General features: G+C 28.6%; 1 protein-coding gene across 1 annotated transcript; it reads right to left on the reverse strand.

Annotated features, from left to right (window-relative positions):
- Nucleotides 1–6,051: 6,051 nt before the first annotated feature.
- On the reverse strand, nucleotides 6,052–8,398 carry LOC115716521 (uncharacterized). Its single transcript, XM_030645332.2, has 3 exons — nucleotides 8,080–8,398; nucleotides 7,700–7,947; nucleotides 6,052–6,385 (listed from the first exon to the last, which is right to left on the reverse strand). The coding sequence occupies exons 1-3, from the start codon at nucleotides 8,239–8,241 to the stop codon at nucleotides 6,094–6,096; spliced, it is 702 nt and encodes a 233-aa protein (XP_030501192.1). The 5' UTR covers nucleotides 8,242–8,398; the 3' UTR covers nucleotides 6,052–6,093.
- Between the last annotated feature and the right edge of the window lie 6,392 nt (nucleotides 8,399–14,790).

Below are 14,790 nucleotides of genomic sequence, written 5' to 3' on the forward strand. Positions count from 1 at the left end.
GTTTAGCAGTAAAGTGAAGCACTAATATTATGACCAAAACATATTCCAACATCATGTTGATCATGTGTGGCTGATTATATAATATTGTTACTTTTTTTTAATTAAAATATTAATTTTAAGTTATTTGAATTTCAACTAACTAATATGTCATCACATTAGTTTGAAACTTTTGAAAGTTACAATAAATAATTCTAATTAGATAATATTATCCCTTAATTTAAATTGTAAATTTAAATATTGTTATTGGTGATGTTGAAAATTAATTCAATAACAAATTTGCATTATGATTTTGAATTCTTTACATTAGGATTGATCTAATCAAATTTATGAATTATGCTAGTTTACATAATTTCTCTTAATTATTGGCAATTCTCTTTTTAGGCCTTCCGTCTTTCGTACTGAAAGTAGTTTGGACTAGGGCTGTACATCGGTCGGTTTAGTCGGTTTATACTATATATTTTCCAACCCAACATAAAGATCGGGTTATAAAATTCTGCATGCAAACTGCCCAATTTAAAAAAAAAAATTCTGGACCCGACCGACGGGTTGGGCGGGTTGGGCGGGTTAACCCGCCCAAACCGAATTAGGAGTTTTTTTTTTTTTTTTTTTTTTTTTTTTCGATTCAACTAAAATAAAAATTAATAACATTAAATACATAATATTCCAAATCTAAATTCAATTTAGGGATTGGGTTTTTTTTTAATATATATTATATATTATATAATATATAATATATATAAAAAAAAAAAAAAAAAAACTCTTAATCGGGTTAAATCGGTTTGGGCGGGTTCATTGGGCGGTTTGGGTCAAAATTCAACCCGCCCAATTTACAGATTGGGCGGTTTAGAATTTTGTCAAGTTATGTCGGTTTGTATTTTTTTTCGGTTTTGTCGGTTTGGTTTAGTCGGGTTATTCGGGTTGGGCGGTTTACGAAAATTTCTGTACAGCCCTAGTTTGGACTGGTATTCCAACAAAATTTTGATTAGTCTGATGTGTTCAAGAATTCGTAAATTTTTGAGTAATGAGGTATTCTATTTATAGGCGAGAATTATTGGGCCCGTCCCTTTTAGTGGGCCTTGTACCAAATAAGGGCACTAGCCCATTTAAAGAAACAATAAAAAAAAAGGAGCGTTGATGGTTGTCCTAGAGAACAAGAAGCTAGCAGCCAAGAAAAAGAAAGAAAAAGAGAGGGAAAGAAGAGAAGAAAGCTAAAGAGAGAAAGTGGAATTTGCTATTTTGCATTGAAGATCAAGTAGTTGATTCTCATTCATATTTTAGCTCAAAGTTTGGATGTTGAATCCTTGTAGGCCGATTTTACGATTATTTTCTCTAAAGTGCTCTTCCACAATACTCACTTGGTGAGACCCAAACTTTCTTTCATTTGTGTATCCATCTTTAAGATGATGATGATTGTATTAGTGATTCAAGATTGTTTAATCTTGATGTTGTTGTGAGTAGGGATGCACATTTTCTCCATGGAGATGGGGCTTCGTGGGGACCCGCCCCTAATGGGGCGGGGATTCCCCGTCTAAATGGGGAACGAGGCAGAGACGGGGATTACTTTTTATCCTCGAATGTTAAATGGGGCGGGAACGAGGATCACACTCCCCGTCTCGACGGGGACCTATTTAGTATTTTATTTTATATTTCTAGTAATATTTTATAATTTATAATTTATGTTTGTATTTTTTTAGTATATTAGTATTATTTTTATGAATTATAAGTTGTGGTTTGTATAATAATTAGTTTATTAAATAATAATTAATGTATAATATTTTAATTTTTACGTAATTTAATATTTTTATATATTTAAATTTTTATTATAAATTTTATTTTTTATTAGGGGATTTCTTGCCCCGTTCCCACCCCATCCCCAATAGAAAATAAGCGGGGATGGGGATAGGGGAGCACTCCCTGCCAATTTCCCGCGCTATGTGCATCCCTAATTGTGAGCCTCTAGTTTTACTAGAGAAGAATATTGTAATCTCATTATTGAACTTTGGTGATACATAATGGATGATTTGAGCGGACTACGGTCCCATGATTTTTTCCCGCATTGAATTTCTACGTAAAAATCTTGGTGTCTTATACTTTTATGCTTTATTTGTATATTTTCTATTACTTGTGGTGTTTTGGTTTTAATATTTCTAACATGTTTGATAAATATCTCATTTTTGGCATACAAAGCGAAAAATATTATGAATAATTTCAATAAGTTTTTCCAATAAGTGGTATTAGAGCTAAGGTTAATTGGAGTTGAATTCTTGTGTGTTGAAAAATGGATGAGTCGGATGGAATGATAGAATTGAGCTTGTCAAATTATGCCTCTTGGAAGCAATTGATGGAAGATTTGTACAAACCTATTAAAGGTAGTGAGAAACTGTCTAAGTTACATGATGAGGAATGAAAAGTTCAACATAAAAAAGTCATTGCCTATATTACACGATGGATGGATATAAATCTTCATGAACACATCTCTAATGAAATCAGAGCTGATGCTGTTTAGAAAAAGCTAAAAAATCTCTTTGCCAAAAGAACGACTGATAATAATATTTTTCTACTTAGAAGATTTGTAAATTTAAAGTACAAGGATCGTGGTAGTATGGTTGAGAAAATAAGTCAATTTCAGAGTCTTGCGAACCAGTTAGTTGCCATGAAGATGAATATGGATGATGAGATGCAAACATCATTACTCCTCAGTTCTTTACCTGACAGTTGGGAAACTTTTGTGATAACTGTTTCTAATTCCACACTAGAAGGGACTTTGACCATGGATTTGGTCAAAGATAGTTTGCTTAATGAAGCCAAAATGAAAGCACAATGTGAATCTTTTTCTTCTTCTGGGACTCTTGTTACTGAAAAGCATGACATGCATGGACGAAGTCAGACTAGAAATTAGTATGGTTCTAGAAGAAGATCCAAGTCTAACAAAAATATTAAGTCTTATCATTGTAACAACCAAGTCACTTAATAAGGGATTGTATAAAATTAAAAAGAGAGCAGAATCAAGGGAAGAAAAACTAGAAAGAGACTAATACAATTGCCACTGAAGGTAATGTTTTCATTGTATGTGATGATGGGTGTGTTTGTCTTGCAACCCAAGATTGGAGTTGGGTTATTGATCCTGATGCTTCATTCCATGTTACTATCGTAGTGATTTCTTCACTTCTTACACTACTGGTGACTTTGGCAATATCAAAATGGGACACAGTGGTTCATCGAAGATTGTGGGTATTAGAGATATTTGCTTGAAAAGTAATGTTGGTAGCAAATTGATTCTCAACGATGTTAGGCATGTTCCAAACATTTGCCTTAACTTGATATCTACTAGAAGACTTGATGATGAGGGTTTCATAAATTGGTTTAGTGAAAGTAAATGGAAGCTCACAAATGGTTCTCTTGTAGTGGCAAGAGGAAAGAAAGCGAATACTCTCTATGTCTTGGAAGCTAAGATACACAAAGGAGAGATTAACTTAGTTCAGAAAGATACAAACATTGATCTTTGGCACCAGAGGCTCGATCATATAAGCGAGAAAGGACTTCAAACTCTTACTATAAAGTAATTCCTACTGGATTTGCAAAATATGCCTCTTAAAACTTGTGATCATTGCTTAGATGGAAAAGCACATAGAGTTTGTTTTCATACACGTCTACCATCTAAAAGATCTAATGTTATTGACTTGATTAACACTGATTTCTGTACTATGCTAACTAGAACTCTTTGAGGTGCACTTTATTTTGTTACTTTTATTAATGACCATTCTAGATTTTTTTTTGATTTTTGCTTTGAAATCTAAAGACCAAGTGCTCGATGCTTTAAAAGAAATTCATGCTAAAATTGAAAGAGAAACTAGAAGAAAGTTGAAGTGTGTTCGTGCAAATAATGGTGGTGAGTATAAGGGTCCATTTGAGTACTACTGTAGACTCCATAGAATCAAGCTTGATAAGTCAGTTCCAAAAACTCCTCAACATAATGGTGCTAGAAAGAATGACTAGAACAAATGAAGAAAGGATTAGGTGTATGTTTTCCCATGCTAAGCTACCTAAGTACTTTTAGGGTGGGGAGGCTGTGAGAACTCCAATTGATTTTATTAATCTTTCTTCTTTAGTTGCTCTGAATGGTGATGTGCCTAAGAGAGTATAGAGAGGGAAAGCTGTCTCATATGATCATTTGAGAGTCTTTGGGTGTAAAATATTTGTTCATATTCCTAAAGATGAGAGATCCAAGCATGATGACAAGGCAAAACCATATATTTCTTAGGGTATGTTCATGAAGAGTTTGGGTACACATTATGGGATTCAGTGAACAAGAAATTAGAAGCATTTTTGGGGACCGAAACTCAAAAATAGAAGTTTTCTATCGATAAAAAGTATGACAATACCCTAAATATCGAGGAAACACGAAAAAACAAGATTGTGAAAAAACAGCCTGAAAAATGGCAGGCCATTTCTATAAAAAATGAAAGACTATTTTTTTTGGGATTTTGCCAGTTAAATGGTACCATTTTCTGCTACAAAGAACACAAAATCTGAATTCGAGCTCAATACAACCCCAAACTTCAAACTATGCCTCAGATCACCTAATTACATCACAATAAACATAACCTAAGCAATAGCAGTAGCTCGAACACACATAATCGAAAAATGTCATTGTTGACGCAAGTTTTAGTTTTTGAACTCAAAATTGCTCAACCATTAAACTAGGCACCAAAACCAGTTCAAATAAACTTCAACTAACTCAAAAATAACCCAGCAAACCCATCACCTAGGGTTCAAATATAATCAAACCTCAAACTTTGCATGCTTGAACTAAAGTTGAACTTTCAAAATTAAGGAAGAAAGAGTTTCTAAGGCTTACCTTTGATCTACACCCTTATTTTCTACTAGAAATCACAAGAAATTAATAAAGAAAAACTTTATTTTCTGCTGGTTCTTTTGGCCAAAGGAGAAAGAGACTAAGAGAAGAGTTGTTAATGGTTTTTTTTTTTTTTTTTTTTTTTTTTTTTTTTTTAAATAATTTGCGAAAATGAAACAATAATCAATAATTGATTAATTCTAGTAAGACATTATTCGACTTAAAACACTTAAAAAAGCCTAGGATTCTACTAAAGACAAAGTTAACCACTTGGGTCATTTCTAAAATTGTCCCTTACTTCTCATTTGAGTTATATCAAGACTTAAAAGGGAAAATGGTCAAACACTACAACTCCATTTAAACCCGATATGTCAAATATCACTTATGATTGTCTCGCTAGATAAAATATTCTAAACAATCCCATTTGACTCTAACGGCCATTTGTCACATTTTTATCGTTACCGAGCAAAAATCATAAAAACAATAAATTTCACATATAGCATATATATAATACACCAAGAGTTTAATAAAATCTCTAGAATTAAAAAATTATAACCCTAATACTTATTTCTTGAAAATAGGGCCCCACAATATATATAATCACATATAATCATAAAATGTAAATAATTAATACTAATTACTCTACTAATTATTTATATTATAAGTATGCGGTCATTATTCTTTTGGTATAATGGTTAAGCTAGTTTATTCATATAATAGAGGTTAAGGGTTCAAATACTTTTGATTTTTAAAAAGTTACTTTTTCTATTTCTATCAATAAAATTTGTATTTAGTACTACTATATTTATTGTTATTTTTTATTTTAAATTATATTTAATACTATAAAATATATGTTTGTATTTATTTTTAACATGTTATATTATGTAGGAAAAAAAGTACACTCCCTCCCTTTACAAAAAAAAAAAAATTACGTCATCCTCAGTTTAAATCTTATGTCTGCCACTGCATATAAATAATTTTGTTTCAGTAAAATTATAATATAGTTTAAATTTACACTAGGTAAGCATTAATAGTATTTAAATAAATAAAGAAAAATTTGTAACTCCACTTGGATTATTAAATTATACATTACATAATATAATAATAATCTTATTAGAGATTACACCATATGTACTTTATTTTCTAAATAAAATAATCAAGAAGTTGACTAACCCTATACATAATATAACAACAAATTAAAAGAAATATTATATTTTTTATTAAATCTCAATATTTTTTTATATAGTAATTTCCTTGTTAGAAACATCAATAACCTTGTTCTCAAAGGAAACATCCAAGAAATAGAGCATGAAAATCAAAACCAAGCAAGAAACAAACATGGGAAGAGGACCAAATATCCATAAGAAGAGAGTGAAAGAGAAGTAGAAAGTACGAAGCCCTAGAATCCAAAAAAAGCTTCCATAGTGAACATTCTTATCTACAAAATCAACTGTCACTTGTTGGTGTTGATCATCTCTTGATTTCTTTTTGTATGGCACATTTATTAGAATGCTTGCTTGGTTTAAGTACCTACATAATAATAATACAACAAATTAATTAACCAATATTAACAAAAAATAAATAAAATTAATGATCATGATTGTTGATATTCAAACTTTTTAAATCTTTGCTAACTAGGTTTTGAGTTTGTTTTTCGAAAATATTCTCGCTTTATAATTTACAGAGAAATGTTAAGAGACATCTTAAGATTAATTTCAATCGCTATAAAAGATTATTAAGCCCTATTATTTGTCACATCGATATATATGATGTTGGATATTTTTTTTTAGTAAATCAGTCAAGTATATTGTTCAACTACAATAACAAATTACAACGAATTTTAATCCCCTATTCAAGTACTTTCAAACCAAACTCCTATCTATATCCTCAATCTTCCCAATATCTATACTATGTATTGTGTTATGGGCACTTCATGGTAACAATGCTGGGTAGTTGGATACCTTAAGGTGTCTAATGCTCTTTACCACGTAAACACTTTATTTATTAGTGCTTAGGGCGGAGCATAACATTCAGAAAATTGAAAAAATTGTTCAAACCGATCTATCGAACACTATTAAAATCGAAACCAAAAATCGAAAACACTGCTCACGGTTAAAACCGTCAATGAACGATCAATTTTTTTTGAGTAATAAACCGACCGTTATACATATATATTAATTTATTAAGTTTTTTTTTGCTTAATGTATTGTAGTTACTAATAATATAATAATATATTATTATTTTATTAATATTAAAATTAAAAGAATAAGATAATTAGTTTTTAAATAATTAATGTATATGTTTGTAGTTGTAAAATGTAGAATAATATGTTTATAGAATAAATTGGATCATATTTTAAAGAAAAAAAAGTTCGGTTTGGGCGGTTTAAACCGACCAATTACCGTTCAAAACGGTCAATTTTAAGATAGGTTCTGGATTGGTCGGTCGGTTTTCAATTGCACCAATCTAGACCGAAAATCGAATTCTGAATTTTTATATAGAAAAAAATCGACCAAACTGACTGATGCTCATCCCTATTAGTGCCTGATCTTAAATATAAGCGGACTATATTTGTACCTACAACTCTTGCTAACAACTCTCATTTTTTTCAAAATATTATGTTATATACATAAAAAGGCTTCAAATTTTTTCAAAAATACCATTTTATATAAAACATTACAAAAATATCATAAATTATTTTGGCTTCAATATTCACAAAGTGACCTTAGGTGTAGATTACATATGGAATTGGCTTTCTTCATATTTTAAAAATAAAACATAACATATAATATTTTGATGCATATAAATTATGTATAAATATGTAACAATTATAATTGATCATACCTTATAGATTGGATGTTGAATAAGAAGGCAAGTAAGAAGGAAGTCATTATACAAAAGTACTTAACAGATAAGCTGGCCTCACTTTTATTTCCCATAACAAACAACTCATGTGTACTTTCACCAGTACCGGTAGTCATCAAAATCGCGATGACCGAACACAACATGATGGCAACCGTCGCCAAAAGTGTCGACGCCATCATGTTGTTTCTCAATGTCTCAACCGAAACCATTCCATATTTCGTTACATTCTACAAAAACAAACAAACAAACAAACAGAAACAACGAAGATTAAAATAAACATATAGCTTAGTGATACTACACTTCCTTTCAGATATCCAGAATATCGAAATTCATATTAAAAAAAACATGGCGGGGCTCACCTCCATCATATTTCGGACCCAAAAACGGCGGTACATAGCATTGACACCGATGACGGTCTTGGTTGGATGGTGTCTAACTCGGTGGAGAAGCCAACAATGGTAAAGAACCATAGCCAAGAGTCCCAATGGTATTAACAAATAATCAATAACCCTTTTCTCCATTTTTCTTAATTTTATCTTCTCTTAACAAAAGTAATGAAGAAAAAGTTCTATAAATATGTATGTATAGTAGAATTGAGTTAAAACTTATATAACAAGATAAGAGAAAGAAAAGCAAGCTAATTAAGCTATATGGGATTTTGCTTTGGAAGAGAGACAATATATTTACGCGTATATATAAAGAAAAGTGGCTTAGATATTCTTCTTAATCATCACATATACGTACGTGTACGGCCTTAATTTCTTTTGTTATTATCTATATAAATATTATTATTATTATTAAAACCCTAGCAAGGCACCACCGTTGTTGACGGCGTCATCTTTGGGTTTTATCAATTAAGGCTGGCATCTTCTTCAATGTCAAACCATGATTTATTAAATAAAGAAAACATGTACATATATAGATATATATAAATATTTATAATGAAAAATTAATTGTTAGGTGGTGAATATATCTATGAATAAGTTACATCTTTATTTTTGTTTTCATGTGATGATGGTACATGTGTAATATAATTATAAGGAACCTTTAATTTTATGAATTTTTTAGATAGTTGCATGCATTCATATTTATTTTTGATATATTTTTTTACGTGTGTGTAACAAGTTGTTAATATTTAACTTCTTAAATTTGTAAAAATTCTCTTATTACTATACATTGTAAAAAAAATGATATTATATATATATATATATAAAATACCTAATTACTATAATTTATACATTTAGAAATAAATGTACATGAATTTTTTTGGTGAGAGAGTACAGAATTTTGAGAAATGCTAAAGGGTACCAGTGGTGCCTAGTACTTGCCTATGTGTCAATATTGCTATTGGTCCAATTAAGTATCGGGTCTCATATAATTTAATATAATAGCTTTTAGGAAGTATCGCTAGCCAATCGTAACGTGACATGTCGAGAGGCGCGTCTGAGTGCACTGCAGTGCGCCTTATAAGAATGTCTTTCTAAAATTTTAGTGTAGCAAATATAAATATTTATGTGTGTGTGAGCACTAATTATATTAATTGCTCTCTCTCTCTAATCTCTCTCCTTTGAAAAGTTTCACAACGTACGGTACACGATGCCCTTTTGATCAGAGAGATTTCGTATCAATAAGTATAAGTGTTTATAAATTTCAAAAACAAACAAAAGAAGAAAAGTATATAAGTGAATGTGCTTGGAATATCATTCCAATTTTATTTGATATTATTTTAATGAAGAGTAAGATATTATTAAAATTATAAAATCTTATATTAATGGCTAGGTGAGCTGTATGATCATGAAAAGGAGTGTCAAGCATATAAGTTTGACTGCAATTTTCTCCACATAGTGGTTGAGTTCCTTACATCACATGGGGTGTACGGTACTTGAATAATGAGTTTCATATATATAATGTGCTTTATTATTTTAATTACAAGTTCTATCTCAAGCTAGGTCATCAATTCATAACAAATGTATTGTGAAAATTAATTAATTAATTAATTAATTGTTGTTAGTTGAGTCGTAAAAGCAAATTAGAACCTGCCTAGTTCTTTGGAAAGTCGTACGGAAAATAGGTTTCATATATTTGATATGATATAATATGACTCTAAACTAACACGAAATAAAAATGTTTGGATTTATTTTAGGAATTATTTCACAAAAATATAAAAACAACAAAAAAATTACAAAAATATAGTTTCACGGAATTTTAAATATTTTTACGATATTTTTTATTTTATTTACAGAAAATACGGTCTTTTTATGTTGTAATCTTGTTAATTTGTTGTTGATTTTTTTGTTATCCTGTATGTTATTTTTTATTGTTATTTTGATGTTACTTTTATGTAGTTTTCTTGTTGATTTTATGTTGTTTTCGTGTTATTTTTTGAAAAACCGTAAAAATATAAAAAAAAAACATTCTTTGAACGTAAAATTGTAATTATTTTTGATCATTTTCAAATTTACTTGTCTATCCCGTTTAATAAATAGATTATATTTTGGTTGATACGACTAATATAAAACTTGTTAATGAATTGTTTAATTAATTTAAGATTTTAACAAGTCATAAAAAAGATCATAAAGATGTTAAATAAGTTGTTAATAGGTTAAGGGGTCGATGTGTTTGATCCAATTATAGAAAAAATCCATTTATGAAAGGTTTACATAAATTGTATCTTATCGTGTCAATTCGTTTATAAATTAGTCATGTTTGGTTATCATTTTTTGATACAATTATTATATAATAAGTCGTGTTAATTTGTGTTGAGCATATATCTATATTAATATATATGGATCTCGACATAACATCAATATAAACACAAATGGCCACCCTCTACACAAGGCCACTAGGTCACCATCTCGCCAGGCTGCAAGATCACCATCTCACGAGACTTTATTTAGGCTTGGAAGGTCCAAAATGTTAAGTTTCCCAATAATTAGCAATAAAATAATAAATAACTTAAAATCCGAGATGTATTGAGAAAGTAAAACGCCAGAGGTACACCAACATTAAAGGACATGAACGAACAAGACAAATCAAATCTACGACCACACCACATAACAAGGCTTCAAATGAGGAGTGACATCAGTGCAAGAAGGTATACGAAAGTTGTAGCATCTCGACGCTTCTAATAGCATGCATGCTTGAAACCCGACTACCACTACCTTTTTCGCTCTATTAGTATCTCCAGCAAAGCCTCGGATCTAATAGAGCTTACTTATAAATAAAATGTCACCCTCTTTGTAAAGTAGTTGGAAAATTATTGTATCAATTACCAATAATCCAAGAGAAAAATACATTTTTTATTATTACTCTGAAATATTTTTCCTTTGAAGTTAAGTTTCTCTATAAGTTTATTGCAGTTTTACGAGTTTTCACCGTTTACATTAGGGTTGGACACAATTAAGTGTTTAAATATTAATTGGGCTATTTATTAATTCAAAGAAAGAAAATAACCTAGATTATCCTACTATTTTCAAATCAAAAAATTCAATAAATATTAGTATATGAACATATGTGTACGTAGAATTTTTTTCTTTTCAAAAACCAACAATTCCATATACTACATATGCGGTTTGAAAATTAGTGTCAACATGTGACATAACCTAATAATTTAGTTTTAGTCACTAAAAATATATTTATTAACAACAAATTATAATATTTTTGACTAATATTTTTAATTAATAATTACATAGAAATAATAATTTATGCTTAGTTACAATTTTTTCACCTTTAATCATAAATTTATTTTCTTGTAACTAAAAGTAAAAATAGAACGGTAGCTTATATACGAGTGGTGTTAATCACTACAAAAAACTGTTACATTTATAGATAATCTTTTAGTCACAACATAATTTTTTTATGATTAAATTAATGAGACTAATTTTAGTCACAACAAAAAGTTACTTATGACTAAAACATAATATTCAGTTACAAGTTGTCATCACTAATTTAATTTTAGTCATAATAAATATTGTGACTAAAAGCATTTTGTCACAACAAATTATTATTTTTGTGACTAATACTTTTAATTAACTACGGATCTTTTAGTCACAACACAATAATGATAATTTATAATTAGCCACAACTTTTTTATCTTTAGTCACAAATTTTATTGTGACTAAAATTAAATAAAAAATTTTGTAGTAAATGTTAGACATCATCACATGCATCACAGTTTTGATTTTCGATATTTTTCTTTTGAAGTTTCTCTATAAGTTTAATGAGTTCGTATAGTTTAACTTGAAAATCCGATAAATACTAGTAGTATGCAGTTTGAAGATTATGTAACACAACCTAAACAAATATAATAAATAATAAACTAAACTCTACATGAATAAAATTGATTTTTTCTAGCACTACTTTTTCATCAAATGGGGGAAGAAAAATTAAAACGTATAGGGATATAGCAAGTTTTAGAATTATGTGACATGATAATATATGACTCATGACTTTTAAGCTACAAATTATTAATTCATTGTAAAAATATCATTACGTTACACTCAAAAAAAAAAAAAAAATAACATGATAATATGACTCTACAAAAAATCAGCTTTTAATGATAACTTTTTAATCGTAACTTAAATTTTTTATTTCTAAATATTTTAATCTTGAATATTTTAGAAGTCTATCCTCCATCTTGCTTTAGTGTACAAACATCCTTCCAAGTTATTTATATATATAATTTCCCAAGAACTAGTCCATATAGAAAATCTCTAAAACTCAAATATTAAATAAAATTTGTAGATTTGTAAAAAAAAACTTAATTGTCTATTAATTGAATGATTTAAAATTGTGAAGAAAATAAACTTGAATAAATTTGTAAAATTTAATTTTGAATAGATGCACTTTTAAGCTGTATAAGGTATAAGGTAAATTAATAATTAAAAAAGTTATGGAGAAAAATCAATCTTCCACCATCGATCATTTTTCATTTATCTCTTTGTTCTAAATTACAATAGAATTTTGGTAGTATATATTCAGATGCACTTATTAATTTAATTTTAATTACAATAATTATGTTGTAGTTAATAAAAATATATTTAATGACTAATATTTGTTGCCGTAAACTTTTTAGTAACAACATAAAAATAATAATTTACGTCTAACCACAATAAACATTTTTATATATAGTATGACATCGATAGCTTATATACATGGTACCAAAACCAAATATCATATGCGTCACAATTTTAGTTTTGATATTTTTTCTTTCACATTTCTCCATATGTTTATTAATTACAGTTTTACGAGTTCTTACAATTTACGTACATTAGGGTTGACAATTAAGTGCTTCACTATTAATCAGACTATTAATTAAAAGAGAAAAAGTAACAAGCTCGATTATCCTACTATTTTCAACTTGAAAATCCAATAAATGTAAGCATTTGAAAATTAGTGTCAACCTGCTCATGTAACACAACCTAACCAAATATATAATAAATAACATATACTAATTCTACAAGAAAAAAATTGATTTTTTCCTACACTACTTTTTCATCAATGAAGAAAAATTATTAGTAGGATAGCAAATTCAAGAATTATATGTAAAGGCATCGGTAACTTACATGCCAAAACCAGACATCACATATGCGTCACAATTTTAGTGTCGACCGATAACTGTACCAATGCTAATTTGTTTTCGCTTCACTTTTCTATTAATGCGAAATTTTCTTTTCTCTTTCTCTTCTTTTTTGTAGTGTTCATTACAGATTTTTGACTGAGAAGTTAGGTTGGTTGAACCAAAATCTAGAAAACTAATTAAGAAACAACAATGGGAATAAGTCTAGACAACAAAGGAAAAAAGAGATAGTTCCTTTCACTACTACAAATAAAGGCTTTTAATCCCGGTTTTTAAGGCCTTTTATCCCGGTTTTCGCTAAAATGAAAACCGGGATATATGCGAGTGGGATAAAAAGTTTTTAAAAAACTGGGATAAAAGGGGAACTTTTTATCCCGGTTATTTCATAAAAACCGGGATAAAAGGGGGACTTTTTATCCCAGTTTTTATGAAATAACCGGGATTAAAAGTAAAAAATAAAATAAAAAAATAAATCAAAAAAAAATATATCAGTTCCTTGAAACAGTTTTTGTAATTAGATTCCAAAAATTTATACCAAAATATACATATTAATACACCATCAAGGGTTCACAACACAAAAAAAAAACTCATCAAGGACCACCAATGACGAAGCTTCGTGCACCACGAAACGCCATGAACCTAGAAGCACTGTGACCGACGAATGGCCACAGATCAACTCTATCAACCTAAGAAAAAAAAGAAAGAGAGAGATTTAGAATAATGGGAATAAGTCTAGACAACAAAGGAAAAAAGAGATAGTTCCTTTTATTCATATTTCTTCCTTACTTCCTCTATTGTGAGGGTTTATTTATCAATTAATTTTTTAGTGAGGGCTTTTATATAATTTTATTTAGTAATTTAAAATACTTTCCCTTGCTTTTTCGTCATATTACTATTAGGGTAAATGCTATTTTTGATTCTTTTTTTGTAAAAATTACTAATTAAACTATCTATTTTGATAAATAACAATTTATAGACGTTTTTCAAAATAATACAAAATTAATAGATCTTGAACTCAATTTTTATCAATTTTTTCATTTAACATAATCAATTTGAAACCAGTATCTACCATGAATAAATAAAAAAAATATAATTAATTTAGTCAGAACACTTTTAAATTTGATTATATAAGCTCAATGCTTATTTTTTTTTTATAATTTTCAAAAATATAAATCTAATTATTATTATTTGACAAGACAAAAATTCTAATCAATAACTATTATTGAAAATAATATTTACTCATACTATTATATATCAAGCTATTATATATACATGAGTTGCTTATACATATAAGTGATATAATTATTTTTATTATATAAGCAATTATATATATGAATTGACAATTTCACATAATTTTTTTTTTAGATTATGAAAAAAAGTACATCATATTTTTGTCTTTATGTTTTTATATTTATATATGGATGAGGTGTAAAATTCATTTGGTACGTATATGCATGCATAATTATTTGACTTTTTATTAATTAGTTTTTTT

The sequence above is a fragment of the Cannabis sativa genome, chromosome 5 (assembly GCF_029168945.1).
Source record: "Cannabis sativa cultivar Pink pepper isolate KNU-18-1 chromosome 5, ASM2916894v1, whole genome shotgun sequence".
Classification (NCBI taxonomy): domain Eukaryota; kingdom Viridiplantae; phylum Streptophyta; class Magnoliopsida; order Rosales; family Cannabaceae; genus Cannabis; species Cannabis sativa.